The 22462-nt window shown below is 37.3% G+C and overlaps 1 protein-coding gene and 1 long non-coding RNA gene across 2 annotated transcripts in view; one reads left to right on the top strand and one right to left on the bottom strand.

Annotated features, from left to right (window-relative positions):
• Positions 1 to 263: 263 nt before the first annotated feature.
• LOC128085963 (uncharacterized) lies at positions 264 to 7049 on the bottom strand. The gene is made up of 3 exons (XR_008209181.1): positions 6854 to 7049; positions 2422 to 2498; positions 264 to 1220 (listed from the first exon to the last, which is right to left on the bottom strand). It is a non-coding gene; the product is annotated as an uncharacterized LOC128085963 (long non-coding RNA).
• A 3860-nt stretch (positions 7050 to 10909) lies between these two features.
• Positions 10910 to 22462, top strand: part of SPATA7 (spermatogenesis associated 7) — a 35242-nt gene continuing 23689 nt past the window's right edge. The window contains exons 1-3 of the mRNA XM_052692796.1: positions 10910 to 11159; positions 20330 to 20410; positions 21399 to 21491. Coding sequence (XP_052548756.1) covers positions 10988 to 11159; positions 20330 to 20410; positions 21399 to 21491 — 346 coding nt within the window. The 5' untranslated portion in view covers positions 10910 to 10987. The remainder of the gene's footprint in view (positions 11160 to 20329; positions 20411 to 21398; positions 21492 to 22462) is intronic.

The raw sequence follows: 22462 nt of genomic DNA on the forward strand, positions 1-22462 counted from the left end.
CATTATAATGATGAGCAGAAAAATGTCTCATGATGGAAAATCTTAATATATCAAGGAAAAAAGAGCTATTCCCACATTTCTGAAGATTCAGTAGATGAATCCCAGTTTGAATATATACACAAATCATACACATGCACATATATATAGCCATACAAGAAGTAGAAATACAAACCCATGAGTAGAATCTTCTGGACTTGGGGAGAAAAAAGGAAATAACGAAATGACTGGATTCATCCCAGTATATAACATCATCTTCCACAACAACTACCCTGATTATCATACTCTCCATTTCATTAACTGTTTTGCAGTATATTGTTAGATAAGATATAGTGGGATTACAAGTTTAGATGTAACATGGCAAGAGACTGCAGTGTTATTCACACGTGGCATACTTTCACCGAAGAAAGAAGCTCAGTGTTAATCATTCCATAGGCAGTGGCTTCTCACAGTTAGCAGATCTGCTACAGCCTGCAGACCAGCAGGTAACATGCATTTCATTTTACTACCCATGAAAAGAAGTGTCACCCTACACAATTATAGTAAGCTTCTGGACTATATGTAGTCTGGGAATATAAATGTAAATATAAGATTATGTGAATTGGGAATTGTACTGTGATAACAAGTCTTCATGCTGAAGAATAGAAAAAATAATGTGCATAAGCTTCCTAAGCTAACAATTGCAGGTTCTCTATAAGCTGCCTCCTTTCTATGTTTACATTCTGAGTGCAGATATTATTTAAGTATTTTACAGAGCATTTCAGGAATGCCTCCCTGCTGCTCTAAAACAGTTGCAGTTACTGTTGTATGTAACATGTAAAAGTCTTGGGATCTTCTGTTCAAAATGAACAACAAAAAACACTTTTTTACATCTTCATGCTGTATTTTTATATAAAGATCCCATTTAGTAATCTTCCTTACTATACAAACAAGACATGGATAATCTCTAGCCCAGAAATTTAATATGCTTAAAAGATAGATCAAAATTACTAGTACTACAAAACACATGTACAAATCAGATATGCATTTCCTTTTACTTTCCACTTTTTTTTTTCAGTTTCACAAGGCTAACTATTAAGGCACTAAGGCACTCCTCAGCCCTCATTTAGAACACATCTTTGAAATTCTAGAGAGTATTGGGGATTGGTGACTGTTTCAGTATTGCATTGTCAACCAATGTGTTCAAAAGTGCCAAGTGCTTTTCCATCCACAGATGAAGAAACCTCGAAAAAAAACAGTTTGCAGACAGTGCTAGGTATTCACTCCAGGAAAAAAAAAAAAAAAAGCCCCTTTAAATTATTTCCAGTTGACCAGCAAAGAACTCAGGAATATGAAGCAATCATTCCTGCCCAGGTTCCAAAAGTTTTTTAGGCAACCAACACCAAATGAATCAACAGCAGTTAGGCACCCAAATATCTTGCATATCTTCTTTTTAACATATAACACCAAATCCCTCAGTACCCTAACCATGGTAATAGAATAAAGGAAGTAAAGAATTTAGCACCAAGATAAGTTGCAAGCATTTTGAGTAAAGGAAGACAATGGAACAAAAGAAGGTTCTGTCATCATAATAACTAATTATCTACACAAACAGTGGTTAAATTTACTCAATTGAAGAGTTCAGAAGTAACGTAGAAGTGTACATTTATGGCACAAGTTTTCTGCATACCAAGTGAGAAATCAGTGCAGCTACAGTTATATAGATCTTGACAGAAATTTGATGCTAACATTAGATGCTGCTAAATATATAAACAGGCATGGAAGTTTGCCATTACATGTCCTTGTTAGTTAGATCAATACCTTTCCTTTGTCAATGCTTGTACTTGAAATATCAAGGAGAAACATAATACAGCTAATTCTATTCTCTTTTGCATCTTCCAGCTGAGCTATCTCTAGCAAAAAAGATCATGAAAATCTTCTTACAGATGAGATTACTGGTGTACAGAATGGTCTAGCATCTCATTTAGTTTCATTAAGATCTTGAATAGAGTGAAAAATGGAAATGAGATTTTTCAAAGCCAAACACTTAGCCAGGAAAAAAAATCATAATTTTACAATGTAAGAACCCAGACTGATAAACTGAAAAATACTGTTAAAAAAAAAACAAAACAGTGCAAGGATCAAAACATATGCACATCAACTACTATCATTCTGCTTGGTAAAAATATACCTCTACTAGCAGTTCATTCCATATAAAATATTCTATGCATAAAACCATCCTCCTTCTTAATTATCACAAATATTAATAAATTATGCACATTGGCTTCTTGGGTTATAAATCAGCAGTTCATATTAGTTTCTGGCAATATAACATCATCCTTTAATTATAATTAATAGCTCATTCTTTATTTTGTAACAATCCAAAAAGAACATATTATGAAAGCCCTTCAACTTTTCATTTTATTTAATCACAGAAATCCATACCTGTTAATGTATTGCAGTATGTCAACTTCATTTTTATTACTCCAGTAATTCTCTGTCTTGAAAAGCAGTGGCAAAAACTGAAATACAGTCATTAATAATCTATTGCAACTTTTACTTATTTACAATTTTTTTGCATAATTTTTTTCAGGCTTTTTCACATACTAACACATTTATTTCTCTCATAACTGGGTAAAGATATATATTCTAGGTAAACCACAGAAAATCCAGGATCCTTCTGTCTTTTCGTTTCTTATATGAAACTCACTAAAGCAAAGAAATTAATACTAACATAACTCATGACAAACTCAAAAACAAAAGAGATTGTATTTAGTATTTGACTCTTGAACATGCCTTCTCTGCTTCAAAGGTGTGACATCGTTAAGGAAGAGAATCCTTAGTTTAGATCTGTTTTACTCCTAGGAAAAGACAAACTTGCTTAAATATCTATCTTTTTTTTTTGTTACGACAAATGTTTATAAAACACTAAGATTTGAAATACAACAAGTAGATGGACTGTGTACAAAAATTCTCTTGGACATGGCTGTTTTTTTTATGAAATTTTACAAAATGAATATATTTAAGGTTTAGCTTGAGGAATTGAGTCACTAAAACAAAGATCTATTTTTGGCCTACTTTGTTTTCTACAATCATATTAATTATTCATTAATCAGGGGTTAGTAATAGAAAGCAGCTAAAGTGCTTTTATTTGCAGCTGTTTCTGATTCTCCTGCTACATGGTAGTAGGAGGAAATCCAGCTGTTGCAAACATTGGATACACAAGAGTCTGCTAGCCTATGGCATCTTCAGAGAAGGAGAGGCTGCCATGGGAACTGACTTTTAAGACAATAAACTAACATAGCTATATGTTTTCACTATTTTGGAGAAGTTGTCAGCTCAGTATTGCTGCCACAGCCACAGCACAGAAGCATAGAAAACACAAACTCTTTACCAGTAATGCAATCCACAAAACTTACTGAAATCCGAAAGAAATGGTCACTGAAATCTTTAAATTAAAAATACATCAATTTTCAGCAAACAAAATGCAATCATTTTTTCTTACACAGCAAAGGAGAATTGATAGGTCTACCCTCACCCCAATTTCTGACTTATTAAAATCAAAGATTTCTGTTGTCATCCCAAAATTACTGAAAGAACCATTTCTTCCTCAGACAATTCCAGAGCAACAAGGAAAATGTACCTTCACACCTGCCAATCAAAAGACAACAGTCTGACACAGTTTGTATTCACCTCCATTTTATTCTCAGGAAGAACTTGGCTTTAAACGTGACCTATTCCTTCTCAAGTATTTAATTCCACCTAAAAAACTGCTAATGTTATTAGGTCAAGGAACAACTGAGGCTACTTAAAACCTGCATTATTCTTTAAAAAAAAAAAATAAATAAATAACTTGCGTCTCAAACTGCTTTCTCTTCAGATCTAAATCTCTGGATTTAGAGAAATGATTGACAAACACCACTAAGAGACAGATAACTACACCTCCAGTAAAGTGAAAATTTCCTCCTCACAACTTCTGCTGGATTGAAAAACATCTGCAAATATTTAACTGGATCCCTTGTTGTTCAGACAGAGAGAGCTTAGCCCACAGTGAGGTCACTCCAGAAACTTCTGAGAAAAGTACAGGAATAAAAGAGAATTGCATGGGGCCAAGGAACACAGCTAGCCACAACTAAGTTACCAATCTCAAGATGAAATAAAAAAAAATTTAGAATTGAGATTAGCACTGGTACAACACTGGCATACACCCACCTACGGAATAAAATGGGAGCAAACTTTTAAATAAAAGCATAAAATTTTTAAGACAGAGCCTGAGCAGTTTATTAAACATTAATACAATGTTGTTGCCTGTTATTAAAGAAACCATCATAGCACGTAAGACTTATCCCTATCCTGGTTATATTTTCCTTTATTTCTATATTCTACAACTGGTTTGATTACTCAGAATAATTTCAATTCCTTCTAGTCAGAATTTCTATATTCCATTACATTATCCGTTCAACAGCCAGTGCTATTCACATTTAATATTAAAAGTCAGCCTTACCCTCCTGCTTTCTGTGACAGAAGATTAAAAATAAATATTGTGTTCAGTACTCACCTGTATCTTGTAATCTGCAGTTTTGATATTTATTATTCAAACAACAGAATGTCATTTATGTTCCTACTGATAAGAAGTACAGTGCAGAAATCTCATTCCAAAATGGAGACAAGTGAGCTAACTAAGTATCTCCATTTTACTACAAGCTATGAATCATGTTAAGGTGATTTAGACAGCAGCCTACTCAGGTACCCGTCTCGGGGTGTACACAAGGTCACACAAGTCACCGACAGACTGTAAACAAACTGTGAGCACCCTGACTCCTGGGTCTGTGAAACATTCATCAAACTAAACTCCTCTTTTTTTTTTTTCCTGATGCATATAACATGTTTATGGGGAAGGTGGTGCTATTATAACAAGTTCTAAAACATTAAAATTCAGGTTCTGTTTCAATCAGAATGTGGACTTTCCTGAAGTCTTATGATATCAGTATCAATGCACAAGTTCAATAAGTAAAGCTTAAGTTCAATAAGTTTTTTTTTCCTTGGAATACCACTTTAAACTGAAGGAAAGCTTTAGACAGTGTAACAGAAAGTACTTACTGTACTTCTTCCTAAAATGTCCTTATTTTGTTCTTTTTTTTCCCCCTACTATTAATAAAATGATTCCACAGGAAAAAAAATACTCTTACAAAATTTATTGCAAGAGTTACACTTCATACCCTCCAGTTTGATTATTGTTGTTCTCTTGCCCACTGCTTTCTTTCACACATAGTTACAAGTGGTTAAAGTGATAGAAATCACTATTACTTATGCAACACAGCATGCAAGAGATTTTCTCAGTCTGTCATCTTCATCTTCCAGTAAGCATAAACAAAGAGGCAATGCCATTACAGTACCTTCTAAATCCAAAATAAACCCCCAAACTATTCCAGTTGGGAATTTCTATTTCTAGATAAATTGTATGTCATGAACCATGCAGATAGATATGAAACTACAGCGGAAAACTAGAGTATATTTGTTTTTTGTCTTGCAGGCAATTTTAAAGCCACCCTTGAGGATTTCTCCTCTTGACCTTGTCATATCCAAAGGAACTCTCTTGAGCACACAGGATCCCATTTGTTCAAGGATGTGCATGGATTCACATAATACTAAACAAGTATGAGCACTCTGTAATGGTTGTGTACAAGTTAGATGGGCCACACAAATGCTGCATTGACATTCTTCTGTCTGCCTGCTGTAGGCTGGGTAGATACAGGCAATCCATCTTGGTCTATTCACTGATCTTAATAGAGCTGTGTCATTTATATTTTTCTAATTTGAGTCGCAATTTTCTGTTATTGAGTGAAATATTAAAAATATGTTTTTATCCTTTTCCTCTTAGTTTCTGTAAGTATGCATCTGCTTGTGACACAATAGAAAATATTAGAAAATAAAACATATCTTATGCTCTGGGCAACCGGTTATGACATTTATGTAGTTTTCTTCCCTCTTAAAATTCCAATTACATCTTTAGTTATTACAGTGTATTCTCAATACCTAATCATTCAAATAAAATAATGAGAAAAGAACAGTTCTCAGCAGTCAGCACTGAAAAAGAGCTATTTTTCATTTACAGTCTTCTTGTCTGTAAACTTTCATGGGAGCAGTAGATAAACAGAAAATGACATAGTGTAAGAATAAATACAAGCAGATCTTGAGTCACCCCAGCTACTGGGTTTTACATTACAGCCCAAAATACCATCTACAATTTATATGTTTTTTCCCTGTTATACTTAAAAAATATTTTTGTATCACGGGGCAGATGCATGATATGACTGTATAAAACTGAAAAGAAAGAATAGATGTACAGAGTACATCTGCACAGCAGCTTCCTGAGGGAGTTTTGGTAGTACTTACTCATACTGCAGGGGAGACCTTTTCTTCTAAAAGCAACAAAAAGTATGGCAACTTAACACTGTGCCATTATATATTGCTATAGTTCAATCATCTTCCTTATCACATTCTCTCTTACTTTAAACTAGCTCTCTTACTGCATTCTAAATTACAGTATATTAAAAACTTTAAGTTTTAAGATATGGATCATCTCCTCTTAGTTGTTTCTGCATCACCATTCCCAGTGGGACCCTAGCATTTACAAAAATATCTGACTACCGTTGCCATACGACAGTAACAAAACCACTAAACACACTGCTATGAAGAAAGGTAGAGAGTCTCCAGCCTTGTCAGAATATATAACTCTCTTATCATTTTGAAAGTAACAATGACTTTAAACAACTCTGTATAATCAATAGATATCAAGATGTTATAATCACAAAAAGAACAAGAGAGTTAGGCAAAGCAGACTAAGATAATAGGAGAGAATAAATGGAAGGCTTACCCACATGCCAGGCTCACCTACAAAAAACATCAGAAGAGGGGATCTCCAGACAAGATCCTTCCCCACTGGTAGCCAGCTCTTAAATAAGTCTAGGAGGGGTGGAGCCATGCTCCACCCCTTCCAGCAGCACAGGTGAATTGCCTTCAGCTGTGCTCCTGTGGCTGACTCATGGCTCGCCTCAGATGATCAATTAGAGGTTCAGGCCGTGACTCAGCAGTTCCCATCAAACTCTAAGGACCAAATGATCAAACAACCATGTAGCACAGAGGCAGACCAAAAATTTATCCTAGAAAAGTGTACTTAAAAAAACACCCTAGAGTTTACTTCAGTCTTTGCCCTTGCACCAGCTCTTGGAGTATTACTCCTTTTGCCTGACACAATAATTTCCCAGGTAAGAACAAAAAGTCTGCTCAGGCAGTCTGTTTAAATGTGTTCAGAAAGCACTGCCTCCTCTGATGTTTCAGGGAAACATTCTTCTTTCTAGACCACTGCAGAAGAATGAATGCAATGAATCTGAAAGTGCAGGCTGGGGATTTCTGCAAGGCAGCAGCTGCCTGCTGTGAGCAGCAGCCAGCCAGTGTTGGGAAGGTGCACATGCTGAGGCACAGGCAGATGACAAAGCCGCACTGTAACAGGGCACTAATGCCAAAATGGAGAGAGCAAGAATCTCAAGAAAAACTAAAAAGCTTATTTCCATATCAAAGTACACAGTGTGATGAATTTAGGGCTTTTCTGTATGAGCACAGTTTGCAGATTTGGTTTTGGGGATATCTTCTGCCTGCATATGTAGGCTTACTTAGACAGTTGTAAGGAAAACAGAGCACGAAGGAAAATCAATGGCTTAAAACAAGCAAAGACTCCCTAAAAAAAAAAAAATAATAAAAAAAATCTTCAGGGTGCACACAAACCATGTTTTCCAAGCCAGCTAAATCCCAGAAATGTAGAATTCTGACATTACAAATTGAACTCTGTCCCAAATGAAATGCGATCTGTTGGAGGTGCTGCCTGCCTGACACGCATTCTTTTTCAGAGGAAACCAGGCTGATCTGTGCTAAAAAAACCCCTAAGCTTTTTATGGACTGTTTCCTTTTTCTGATGCCCTTTTCTCTAACAAATTTGTTTCTTCCACAAAAATAAACACTACACAGGTCTTGAGAATGCTGTTTTGTTGCAAAATACTATTAACCATAAATATGCTGAACAATAGGCTTCTACATCAGGTCACAAAATCACAGAAATATTGAGGTTGGAAAAGACCACAAAGATCATCTAATCCCATGACCAACCTATTGACATCATGCCACTCAGCCATGTCCCTCAGTGCCACACCTACCCATTTCTTGAACATCTCCAGGGAGGATGCTCTACTACCTCCCTGGGCAGCTTATGCCAATGTTTTACCACTATTTCTGAGAATATTTTTTTTCCTGCTATTACAGGAAACCTGAATGTCCCCTGGCACAGCTTTAGGCCATTCCCTCTCATCCTGCAACTTTTATCTGGGAGAAAAGGCCAACCTTCACCTTGCTACAACCTCCTTTCAGGAGGTTATAGAGCGCAATAAGATCTACCTAGATGATAAACTGGGGAAATGTAATTTGCAAGCCTTACCTTCTCAAGTAAGAACAGGTGATCTTCTAGACCTTCCACTGTGACTCTTCCTGCTGCTTCCATCCTCCCAGTGCAGTCAAACTTTAATACCACACTGTGCTCTAAAATTTCAAGGAAAATGGGAAAATACCCTCCTGAGAAAGACAGCCAACAACATTAGCACTGTGTTTCTTCTTTTCAGTTTGGAAGAGGACAAAATTTACAATTTTCAATATGCTATTTCTTTGACAACAATTTGTTCTCCGCAGCAATTCATTTCATTTATTTTTGAACTTACTATGATGGATCAAAATCCATGACTGATTAAATTTCTTTTAAGACTTATTTTTATTTAGTATGTGTTGCAGGACTTAATGTGTGAGTACATTGCAATATATCCGGATTAGCTTTTAATTACATGAAGTACATAAACACTTAGAGATCCAATAGAGCCAAAGGGCAAAAGATTGCAAGTCAGACCAGTTACAAACACAGAGCTCTGGTACATGTTGCTATTGGAGGTAAAAAACTTCAGAGCTGGGGTATTTCTAGGATGCTTCTGATTGAGGGGGAACTAGTGGAAATTGCTACATTCCCTCAGTGTTGCCTAGAAACCAGGGGAACAGTCATGATATGTTTCTAAAAACACTCACTCACATTTCGGAGTTGTAATTATCTATATGGTGGAAAAAACATATGAACAATGGGAAGGCACTATGAGAAATACATCACTAGGGTCAGAAAGCACAGCCTAGTTACTATGCTGTTATGCTATATTATGCTATGTTGGGAATGATACACTGAGAATTCAAGAATGTGAAATTCCAAATTCAAACAATGAAACAAAAAGTATTCTAAAAGTATAAAGATATTGCTGTGTGCAGCTCATTTGAAAACAACAAAAACAAAACAAACAAAAGTGAGAGACATTTTCGGTAGCATGATTTCTGAAGCCAATACACAGCATTACAACTAGAGCCCAGGACACCACAGCAGTAGGATCTCAAGCACTCAACCTCCTCTGCAGTATCACCAAGTATCTGAAACCGACACTACTTTAAGACAATCACTACCTCCACAATCTACTGGTTTAACAATATGAATTATTACAAAGAAGTCTAAGCACTGATACACAGCAACTAAGGCAACTGGTTTCCTGAAGCCCTATCTCCTAATTTCTAATTTTACATGCAGTCAAAAATCCTTCTGGGGGAAGGGGAAAGAGCATTTGGATTCAGGGCATTCTGGATTTTTATTCATGGGGTAGTCAACTTACTCTTCTGGGCAGCCTGGTCTAGTGGTTGGCGACCCTGCACATTACAGGGGGATTGAAATTAGATGATCATTGTGGTCCTTTTCAACCCAGGACATTCTATGATTCTATGATTATAATGATATCATTGTCTTCACACCAAAAGAGATATAAGAGAAAGAAAAAATGCTATTAAATTATTTGTTATAGAAAAAAAAAAAAAAAAAAGCTATTTTGTTACCTAATGGCTGGTGGAAGTTGACATACCATGAGAACAGACACTTTATAAAAAAAACAGTCGGGAAGATGAGTTGGAATGAGGATCCAAAGAAGCTTGTATTTCCTTTCCTGACCCCTTTCAGACAAACTTAAAAACAATTATCATTACAGATGATTTTACAGAAAGCAGTATTAGACTGTCGAAATAATCACTATAATGTGGAGCACAAGAATTAAGGCTACATGCAAAGAGTACTTCACACAAAATAAATGGGAATATAAAAAAAATCATTAAAGATCTACTAAAGCAGCTTTGAAGGGAAACCACAGGCTGCCCAGCAGGAGCTAGGGGTTAACAAGAAACTTCAGCTATGCATCCAACATTCAATAGTTGATTACTGAAAAGTTTTCTGAAATTTTTGGTAAGCACTACTGTCACACAGAATGTGCAGCAGTACTTCAGGTTTCATCCACACGACTATGTCTGCTTCTGTGACTTCCTGGGAATCTGGAATGAGGATGAAGGGTCTTGTTCATTGCTGGCAAAAATGCATAGCTAAGGATGCTGACTGCGTTGAAAAACAGCGTTTTGTAGCTGAGAATTCACTCCATAAGCGTTATTGTGTTCTTTGTATCATCTGCTGCAGTTTCCATGGAGATAAATAGGAGACATTATTTCTAGAGTGACCATGTAAAATCAAACCTATCACTTCTTCAGAAAGTTGACTACAAACAAAACTAGTGTTAATGCATACATCAGTGATATGATCAAACATTGGTTTTCAATATTTGCTGTTGTGGTTCATTTCTAAAGAACAGCTCTTTTGAAAGAGTGAATTTCTTCATTGTAACATGCCGGGAACACTCCAGCTTCCCTACTTGCCATTCTCTCCTACAAAACATGAGTAATTTTGTTTAAAACACTCACTTGGCACCAATTATTTTTTTACTTTCAGTCGTGTTGCAAGCAGGTTTAAATAATTACTGCGGATTACAGGCGAGGGAGAAGCCATCCCCGAGGCCGCGGCCTGGCCCGGCCCTGCCCGCCCGCCCAGCGCGACGCTCCCGACACCATGGCAACAACGGAGGCCGCCGGGCCAGGACACGTCGCGCCATGCCAGACTCAGCGCCACGCCCCACCCGGCCGCTGCGGAGGCAGAGCTGTTGCCGCTTTGAGCCGAAAGCTGGGCTCGCCCGAGAGCATGGGGGTGAAGATGGAGAGGGGCGGCGGCAGGCGGAGCCAAGGTGCGGGACCGGGGGGCTGCGGGCGGGGCCTGCCGGCGTTGGGGCGCGCTGCCGCCCTGCCTTTCCCGGTCTTCCCGGCCGTGGAGTGCTGGGGCGAGGCCCTCTCCAGAAAGGGGCCGGGCGGATCTGCTCGCGTGTTAGGGTGTCAACCCACGGCTTGCCCTGCTGTGCGGGGTGCGAATTGCCGTGGCGGCCCGTGTGGAGCCTGGGCCGTTCAGAGCCATTAAGCGTTTGCCCGCGGGGAGCGCGGCTCCGTAGCGGCCTCCGTGCGGGCGCCGGGCGAAAGATTCGACCTAGTAACGTGGCCGCTAAAGCGTCCGCCTCACGGGCAGCATCGCTGCGTTGCTCCTGCCTTTCATTGGCGCTCGGCGCTGCTGTGTCAGTGCGGTGTGGGATGGGCAGAGAGAGCCGCCTCGTTGTCAGTCTGAATTTCTTCGCCCTCTGGGAGCCGCGTTTCTTCTTTTCCAAAGCTGGTACGGCTCTGAACTGTCGTTTATAGTGGTGTTGGGTTTTTGTTGTTGTTTGTTTGTTTGTTTTGTTAGCAGAATTGCATTTAGATGGCTGTTGGGTGCAGGTCCAAGTTTTTTGGGGAGTAGGTGGGTATTAGTGAAAGTGTGGCTGAGAAGTAAAGGATTTAAATAAAAGCACTGACAAGGAGGGCAGGTCAGGTGGATGCTGCCAGGCACGTGACCGTGGTGCCCAGCAAGTGGAACTGTAGGGAGCCTGCTTTGGAAGAGGCTTGGGCTAGCTGATCTGCCTTTCCAACACCTGTGATTCTATATGATTCTGTGATTCCTTACCCAGATTTAATCGGCTGTGGGCTGCCATTGTGTTTAGTTCCTGCAAATACTCATAGAGACATTTGTCATTTGTGATAAAAACAGGCATAAACATGAAAAAAAAAAAAAGTTTACATGAGCTAGTTCCAGCTCTTGGAAAGTATCTGAAGTATTTTTAGATGTGAACTTGATGGCATGAATGGTATAAAACAGTGGTAGGAATTACTCAATGCTGTGCTGTCAAAATTGTACATAGCTGTGTCAGGTCAGATCTAGTGAGATAACATTTCACATTGCATCTTTGTGGTGTCAGATCAGGTCTTTGGAATTAGTGACTGATGCCGCTCCAGAAGATGTCTGATATCAGAGTAGAGTTTTAACATGAGGTCTAATACCACATGGATCTACAAACTTCTGGGCAAAAACTAGGATCTTCTGCATAAATAAATATGTTTAATGTTCTTGCAGTCTCCATAAAAGACATTCCCCTACATTGTGTGAAAGCAGTCTTACTACAAATCTGTCAAGTTCTTCACTGTTCATGTTCTTGATTCTCTAATTATTTTTATGGGCAACCACAGTCTGTTGACTGTAAAAATAGAATAAATAGAATATAAGATCTAAATTTCATTCAGGCTGCAGAAGCTTTGACTGAATGACCCTTGTTGTCAAACAAATGAAAAACAATTATACAAAATAATTTGAAAGTTGGTAAGAACATCTCTTTAAATGCTATTGCTTGAGTGCTTAGTATCACCTTACTTTGCCTGAGCAAAATTGGCAGAACAGCCCTCCAGCTGCTTACAGGCAGTCTGTGAAAGGGGCAGAACAAATAATATCTGTGTATTCTACACAAAATAGTCATGTCCATGCAGTGTCTGTCCAGAAAGTTAGTACTGTTTAGGGGGGATTTCTTATTTTATAACCTGTTGTAGTCCTTGCAGAGTTCTTGTAATACATACACGAGCATCAACTTGGTGATACCCATTCTGAATATTCAGAATTTGACCAGCATGAAAGTTGAAAAATCATATTTGTATCTTCAAAAAAGAAAGGACATATGGAAGTCACAGTTGAACCATAACAATATATTTTAACCAACAGAGGTAAATGTTAATCACTGACCACAATTTTTTACCAAATTAAAACCTTGTCTCAACCAGTCATTTAAACCTGTCGTTACTTTGCCCGTTGGTAAGATAGCCTACTCAGTGACTTATTCACATGGTATGACTCATCCTATCTTCGTTCAGCAAATGATTTAAAACTGTTGTGGAACTGAAATACCTAATAGGTCCAATTTCATTGAAGGTTTCTGGCATGCTTCAAATGAAATACGTGCTAAAGTAGCAGGATTCAAATCATTAACCCTACTTGCTGTTTTGCTCCAATCATACTCTGCAACGTTACCTGCAGCTCGGCGAAACAAGGATTCTCTGATCTCTGTTCTGCATGGTGCCAGCTGTGCCTTTTCAGTTAGAAATATGGGAAAATGGAAGATAAAATACTGATGGAGTATTCCATCAGCACAAATTTAAAAAAAAAAGAGACCTTTTCTCTCTGTACACTATAAACTGAGTAGAGTGTGGTTTTCTTTCTGTGTCTGCATGTAGAGGTATATATGATGTCTGCTAATTGGAAAACTGTAATGTTTTTCAAGAATTGCTTAAATAAGACTCAAAAGAGCCTATTTGAAGGCTGCTCTACTATTCTGTTAGATTTCTTTGATCAGGGAGGTTTTGAATTTTGAAATAGTATTTTCGTTGAATAGTTTTCATTTATGCAGAAAACTGTTGCATTATTAGTTGTAAAGGACTGAGAGACCCAACTCCTGCACACTGAGAGTAGATGTAAAGAAGAGGTTTTGTGTAATCCAGCAGAGTAAGCATATAAATAGCACCTATCTAATTAATGGCTTAGAAGATTATGTATGGTGCGCATGTCAGGAAATGATTCAGAGAATTACTTTCATAATATTTTGCCTCTGACACAAATGATCCCATGCAAAATTCAAATGGAACATTTGGAACTTCCTTTTGAAATTGGAATGTTGTAGCTTCATTCATCACATTTTGCTTAAGAAAAACTGGAAAACAGTGGCAATACACTTTTTTTTTTTTCTGGTTGATTCTCTACTTTTTAAATAAGTCTTAAATGTCTTTGTTAAAGGCAGCTTCAAATCTAAGAGTGTGTTCTCAGGATCCGTGGGAGTTTTTCTTTGTAATTGAAACCAGAAGTGGATCCAGGAGTCTTCTACTTAGTTTTCATGAACAGGAAGAAAAGCAACGTGTTACTAAGTCATTATGAAGTGTTCAGTTTTACCCCTCATATTTTTCAGATAGAATGGAACACTATCAGTGCATTCCATAACCAGCTAAATGTGAAGACGTTACCTTTTGTGATTGCATAGGTACTGCAGAAAAGCAAAGAAGACTTGCCATATTCTAACCTGTCTTCCTGAAAAAGGAGCATGTGGATTGAATGCTACTGTCTGCCAGCCTTTTCCTCTTTCTGGTCCTGAAGATGTTAAGCAATTTCAGCCAGCTATGAGCAACAAGTAGGAATCTGAGTGGTGTGAACCTCAGTTTCTGAGTAAGGGAAGAAAATCCTCAACTGATTACCTTACTTTTTTGGGGAGATGCGTTCTGTTCTGTTGCCATCCCCAGATAAGCAACAAGAGGATGAACAACTAGTCAGCCAAGAATAAGCAACTAGATAAGCTTAAACTAGGTTACCAGTTGTAGCATATGTTAACTAGATATAAACAAGATGTAAACTGAGATAAACCAGATGGATTATAACATACAGCAGCTCTGCAGCCACAGCTGAGCAAAAGGGAATGTGATGGTGAGGGGAATGGATGACTGCCAGGGAAGAAAAGAAGTTGAGAAAGTTGAAGGAGGTTGGTAGGGTATGGAAGTAAGCCACAATGAAAATGTCATTACTAATAGACCATCCTATTGTTACTGTTTTTTAAAATAATGAGAGTGTATCATCATTTTAATATAACAGAAAACATAGTAGTTAGTTTCTTATTTTAAAAAAATTTAAATCTAATGTGCATTTTCATAATCAGGTTAATCTCTTAACATAGATACAACAGTATTTACTGTGTGTCTGTGTTGTAGTTGTATGCACAATTTTTGCAGCATAAAGAGGTCGTGGATATTTTGATTCAAAAGTTCTCGTAGTACCAAAAGGGTAAAAATCTATTTAGTGGGTCCAAATTTCATTCCTTTAAATGTGACCTTTTCAGAAATGTTAGATGCCACTACTACTTCTGATGTGTTTAGGATTTCACACTCCATGTGTACAGTGTTAGTGCCGCAGCATACTGTTAGTGTGTATGGAGCTAGACAAATGAGTCAGTAGCAGGAACCACTGAAATGATCGCTCAACTAGTCAGAAAGGGTGATAGAGCATCCTTGGCTTCTGATAAGATTGCAGCACAAAGCCAATTCTGTGTGTAGTTGCCTGAGTTACCCACTTGGGCGGAGATGTCTGGCTGGCTTTGTTTTAGAGTATTCAGGAGCTGTGAAGGAAGAGAAGAAAAGGAGCTAGGGGTGGAAAAGGCAGCAGCTCAAAGCCTTTAGAAGTTAAGGTAGTGGCTAGAGCATTTGCATAGCATGTCAATTTGGGTTGAATGTCCTTATCAGCTTCTGGGAGATGAAATCGTCACTGCTCAGGCGAATGCTGCAGTTTTAATCCATTGTAGGTGCTTCGAACATTTGTAGCTGAGAGGCTGCTGTGCATCAGGGAGTGCAAGAATCCTTGAGCTGTGAAAAAATCCAATACATGAAAGGGTCGGTGGCCTTGGTTGAGTGATGGGCATGTTCCACTGGGACAGCTGGGGAGACCTGAGGTCTAAATCTACATAGGACTTGGGATTGTTTCAACCTCAGATCTATAAATTGCTGTTACAGAAGCATAGTGCTCATGCAAACCTATACACTGAGGTGAAGGGCTTGTGGCTTGTAGCGCTGCGTTTAGGTGCCTGTACTCAATATTTCACTTCAGGTCTCTATATTTTTATGAGCTATCTTTTAAATAACAAGTCTTTGTAAGGTAAAGGGAGCTAGATTGAATTGTTTTTGTGTTTTTGATTTGCTGTATCTAAAGTATAAAAATAGCAGGTTAATAGTCATGTTTAAAATCCTTCCTATGAGAGTGCTGTAATGAAAGACTGGGCATCTTTTCTGTGTATATTAATATAGCTAGATCTGAAATGGCTGTATAGGCAGAATTTAAGGAAATAATTTTCCTGTCTACTAAGAGGGTATAAAATAACACATAGAAAACAGCATTTCCCATCATTTTTAGGACTTTGAAATTGCAAATAAAAATAGAAGGCATTTTAAATAAAAAATGAAAGGATAATGTGAAGAAAATATCTTACCAATCTCTTTAGAGTAATGCAATTATTACTTTACTTAGATACCAACTGGAAAAACTATTCCCCAAGCTTGTTTTAGTTTTTCTTGTCACTATGTAGTGCCACATGTGCATGGAAAGCTTACAAGAACAAGCAGATAGAAGCACTAAGGAGGAACTAAAATACCAGATTCTTTTTTTTTTTGTAATATATCATTTGTTTGCTTTCTGTACTTCACGATAACTTGTGGTCTGAGAATCCCAGTATTGTATTCAGTGTGGACCATTAAATCTTTATGAGGATATGTATGATTCGATTGTGCAGTTACATGTTTGAAGTTATGAGTCCATTATACTTCTCAGTTCCTGAGGCTGTGAACTCAGAAAATAATTTCTTAAGCTAAATGAAATGATATTGAAGTGTTTCCAGTCCAGATCTGGAAATCTGTTTACGTAGACCTCTACTTTGTGACTGGAAGGCTTTATTATTATATGAAGTAGAAGTGTGTGTTGTAATCAGGGAATGTTTATTCCAAAAGCTGCAAGTTCCAGGACCAGTTCTGCTACGCCCACTTCATACAGGTGATCCTATTCAAGTAATTCATTATTCAAGAAATAATTACTGTCAAAATCAGTCGAAATATTCTTGCTGAAAAAATTCGCAATTCTGTGAATTGGTTTTGGAAAAAAAAGGTGGGGTTGACAAAGTCCTAAGACTGTACAGCTTTCTTCACTCTCACAGCCATCCTGGTGCTCGTTATTGTTTTGCCGTTGTCGTTTTGTTAGGTTCCTATTTGATAACTAAAAAAAATCCCACCTTCTCCTTTTTTTTTTATTTTTTCACATATGTAAGCTTTCAATTGAAGTTTATTTTTTGCTATTATGTAAATAACTGTGAAAATACAAACTGAATTGAAACGAACACCTGCTCAAGTCAGTAGGCAACTATCCTGTGAAACATTTGAATCCTAACATTCTACCTCACTTCAGTTTTTTTGAATTACCAATAAACTAAATCCCCCGCATACCAGATCCATTTTCTTCTCTGGCTTAAGCAATTTAAGAGAACAAATTAAAAACTGTTTTGAATTTCAGACTGCAGGTTTATGGAGTAAAAGTGTAAGCTGAACTTAATGTAGCAATGATAAATGCAGTTGAATGTCTACACGAACAGTTTTGGATCCTAAGAAAACAAAAGTTTAGTTATTCCTTACAGCTTCAGTAGCACTGACCATTACTTATTTCAGCCAAATTGGTATCTTTGAGGCCTTTGTGAAAAAGTGGCGATAAGTTCTGTGAGATGAGGTGGTTCGCAGAGATTCAAACATCCTCTTTAATGGAAATGTTACAGAAATATCTCCATCACTTCATTTGGCACAAGGGACAGAGAGGGTGGGCTGTGGCACTACAGATACGTGTGCTATGCCCACAGTCAGAATATTCAGATACTCTGATACACACGAATTGCGTAGGGCAGAAGGAACCGATGAGGTAATTCTTTCTGTACAGCTTATCCATGTTGCCATCTGCTGGTGATGCAAAGTAAGTGAGTATTTCAGAATCCTTGCATTTTCCTCTAGTATTGAACAGAGATTTACTTCCATCTGCAGACAGTGCAAGCAACAAGTTTCTGAGTGGATCTGGTTCTCTTTAACTCAGGGCAGAGAAGCTTAGCTTATTTGAAATGAACCATCTGCAGTTGTGAGAACGTCCCTGTGCATTTTTAAGATGCTCGTGCTTACCTCTCTACAGTTACATATAGAAATTAGAGGTGGCCTTATAAACATTAATGGTGTCACATGTCTTTTGGAATTATAACTTGGCACTGAAATACAGAAAATACAGGAAGCTTTAGTTTATTTTGAGCAACTGTGAATGAAAACCTTCAGATTTTGATATGTCTGCTAAGATTACATTTCTGACTAATAGCTTACACTTTTTTTCTTTTTTTAATCATTAGGATAAAATTTTATTTACCAAAATGTTAGATTATAACACTTAAGTCTTTTGAAGGACTTCCATTCTTTAAAAATGTGAGCACTGTACCTTCAGGTGATTTTCAGTACAGTTACCCAACTAGGTTGTGAGTACCACTTTGGTGTTACTTTGCTAGAGAAATAGTAAGAAAGTAGGCCATTATTGAGCAAGGTTTGCAGTCATTACAGAGGCAGTCATTCTAAATCTAATAAATTCTTGCTATATGCTTGAAATTTTAATACTTTAATAGTCTTGTTTGCCCGTGTATGTTTAAATCATAAATAGAGAGTGGGGGGAATTTTACCACAAGGGGAATTTTTTAAAGAACCAATTAAAATGGGTGCAGAAGAGTACAAATGTTTCCCTTTGGCTTTAAAGAAGATAGCGTACCTTAAGAACAGTTTCGAGCTAGTGGTGAAAAAAATCTGTGGTAGCACTTTTCCTTTGTTCTCCCTTTCTGGTACCTCCCATCAGAAGGGGTGGGAGTGTTGTGTCTATAGACACCATGTCAGAGCTGGAGCTGTGTAAAGGCAGGCTTTTCTGAGTGTGGGACCCTCTTGCTAGCTCAAAACTGAGTTGTGCTTTGCAACTGTGGGAGTTGAGAACGTGGATCCAGGCACAACAAGGTCTCAAGAAAATATTAGGTACATTTCTACATACAGTAATCATTTTCATTTTATTTATTTTTTCAAGATACTTTATTTTGCTTCCTAAACTAATCCTAGTCATTTGAAATTTAGTACATGTCTTTTTTAGTAATGTCTTTGAGGAAATAATATTAAAGCATTATTAAGAGAATAATTTATTTTGATGTGATCTCTGCCAACTAATTTTTGGACAGCATCTCGTGCAGCATGCTCTTACACTTAAAGTTGAGCTATGAAACACTGCAGTGACATTCATAGCTGTAACAGTACTGTTATATATTTGTAACTGTCACATAACACTGAGAAATGAGGATGGAGAGGATGGAAAACAAGGTGCTGAGCAGAGGTAAAAAAGAGGGTAAAAAGCCATGAAAAATGGAATTAAAGGTCTCTTAAAAATGTGGCTTAAGCCTGGCTGTGTCTTTCAGCATAATTTCTTGCAGTCTGCAGTCATTCTGTACAGATGCCTGCCTTTGCTGATCCAGCTGAAGGCCAGGGCAAAAAGATCCCCACTCCTCTCATTTGTTTTAATTTGTACTCTGAGCAGAGTCTTGGAAACCATAAAAGAATGCTTTGTATGCACTTATCTTTGAAATAATAGTGTACCTATCTCCTGTTAAAATTTGTTCTGAAAATGCTACAAATTCTAAATTAAATTGGATGTGTATTTTTAAATCATAGGTCGCCTTACAGACAGTGGTCTTTTTTTTTTTTTTTTTTTTTAATCCCAAGGACAAGATGCAGAGTTTTTAATTCACATTTTCGTATTTCAGAACATTTGGATGTTTATGTTTTGTTAGTACCTACACTTGTTTAGAGGGTTTCCAGTCTATAAACTGCCAGAAGATGAAATGGCAAACCAAATTCTGCTTGCAGTAACAGCAATAGGTATTTGAAAGAGTATGTTCTCATTAATAGGGTGGTTTGTCACACAGATGTAATTAGTTTCTTTAAATCTATTAAACTCTAGAGTATTATACTAAACACAGTGTTTATCTACATGCAGAATATTTTTCACATTAGTTATTTGATGTCATGGTAAAATTCAATCAATAAACACTTAAATTAGAGTTTATCGTAGCTGCAAAACTTTGGCTGCATCTCTGTGCAGCCTGATGAGCAGTGTAGAAGTTCAGGTTGAAGTGATCTAAGGGTCTCTTCTGCTGCTGAAGCCCCGGAACCAGCAGAAGTTTTTATAATCATATTTTGGCATCTTGATTAAGTTGCTTAATTATGCTGTAGTATTATAGTGTAATGAAGACTTTTCATCTAGGAAAAAAGTGCACTACAATAACTGAATAATTCTTTGGGGAAATATATTTTTATTTATTTATTTATTGCTTGTCTGTCAGAGTATGTATTTTTTCCTTTCTAACTGTTTGACATTTCATTAAAGTGAATGAATACCCAGCTGTGGTTGTTCCCAGATGTGGTCCAGCAAGTCCATTTAAAGGACAGCTAAGTACTAAAAGTAATGGTAAGTAACACACTTGCTTTCATTACAAAGTTGACGGAGTTTCTCTATGTGAATTAATTGCATTCATGATCAAAATGCTGGAGCCAGAAGTTGGGCTTGATGATCTGTGTGGAGTCCTTCCAACTCAGGATGTTCCATGACTCCATGAACCTTTGCACTGAGCTCTATTGGTGACATTTAATACTACTTACAATTGCTATGTATTATTGAAAATATTTTGCCTGGACTGTAATGCTAGCTAGAAATAATTAGCAGCATATCTGCATTAGCTGGAATATGTAGAATTACTACTTGGAGGAAGTGTTGAAATTAAATCTGTTCTTTTGCATGCAGTTGCTGGGATGGGATAGGATATGTTTCTGTGCCATCTTAGACCTTAGACAACAAAGGAGACCAGGTACTTTCGTGTTATACTGGCAGGTTAGACAAACTGGCTTCCACTGAACAGAGAAGCACACAGCAATGCTGTATTGAGTTCGTAGCTTCTGCCTTCTGCAAACACTAAGTGTTCCGGAAATGTTGCTAGATGTAAACTGGTACTGTAGTGGGAGAAGGAAAAAATGACCTACTGCTCAGAGAAGTCGTGGCTGCTTCTCTGGAGGTGTCAAGGCCAAGCTTGTTGGATCCATGGGAAGCCTGATTTAGAGGCTGGCAACCCTGTCTGTTGCAGAGGAGCTGGAACTAGATGATCCTTAAGGTCCCTTCCAGCCCCAAGCCATTCTACAATTCTGTGAAAGCTTAAGTGGAAATCTTTCAGAAGCATGATCATGGAACTAGCTCTCAGGAAAGCAGTTTTATCTCAATACTTGATACAGGATAGAAGTTAATAGCAAAACCACTTTAATGTTCTTTTGGCTTTTATTTTCTACAGATCACCTGTCCAATTATTATTGGAAATACTGGCTTTCAGATTTGAATTGCAGTCAATAACTTCAAGATTTGAATATTCTTTTACCTGCCTTTATAATGTTAATTTTAATCTTAATAGCTTTCTGCATTGACTCCTCCCGAAGTCTGACAAACCAGTACCTGATCAGAGATCACTTGATGTTTCATTATAACAGAATTCTTTCAGCCAAAGGTAAAAATTACATACGTAAATAATTTCCACTTTCAGATTTAGCTCATTTTTCAGAAAAGGCTCGTATCAAAAGGGAATGAATTGGGTTGTCAGAAGCCTGATTTTTCTTTTTTTTTTCTTTTTTTTTTTTTTTCCTTTTTTTTTTTCCTGTTTCATGCTTGGAATGATGTCAGCAAGAAGATACAGCTTTTATGTAGTAATACTTGTGTGTTATTCGGATTGAAAGTTTTGTATGAAAACCTTTTCTCTTGAATGCTACCAAAGTTACTTTATTTAAGGGTACTTTGTGCTGTATTCTCTTCATTCAGCACTAGTGCTGTAATAAAATAGGATATGGAGATAACCTGAAGAGCAAACATTCCAAATTTATTTTAGAAATGATTACAGAACAACTTCAGTTAAACTAAGACCACTGACTTTTTTTTTTCCCAAAGAATGATCTTTATCTTTTGTTCATGTTACAGTCAGTTGCATTAGCAAGTTTTAAGGAGTTTGCATATTGTGTTGGATTTGCAAATGAGAACTTTGTTGTATTATTAATCTGTGCTGTTGAGCACTAAAAATGTATATGAATATCTGTATAGATTTTAATTGTAGAAGTAGTTAACATTTGTCAAAAGGCAAATGTGAAATCTGGAACGTAAGAGCCTGTTGAACTTGTACATGCTTATATGTTTTTTTATGTCTTTTAATTATGTTATTTATTCATTTTTTTCAGATTTAGAAATGTGTAGCTTCTCCTATTTGATCTTGCAGACCATTGCTAATGCTACAACTGAAAGCAATCTATTATTGCTCAAATTATAATTTCTGAGGAGTGTGAATTGCTGTTCAAGTTAATATCATGCACAGGGCCAAGAGATGTCTGTAGATAGCTGTTAATATTGTTTGGTTGTTTTTTTTTCATTTTATTTTTCATTGCATAAACTTGTGGGGATTTAAGTCCAAGAGATATTAATGCTAGGGCTTGG

The sequence above is a fragment of the Tympanuchus pallidicinctus genome, unplaced genomic scaffold, assembly GCF_026119805.1.
Source record: "Tympanuchus pallidicinctus isolate F22 unplaced genomic scaffold, pur_lepc_1.0 scaffold3, whole genome shotgun sequence".
Taxonomy (NCBI): Eukaryota; Metazoa; Chordata; class Aves; order Galliformes; family Phasianidae; genus Tympanuchus; species Tympanuchus pallidicinctus.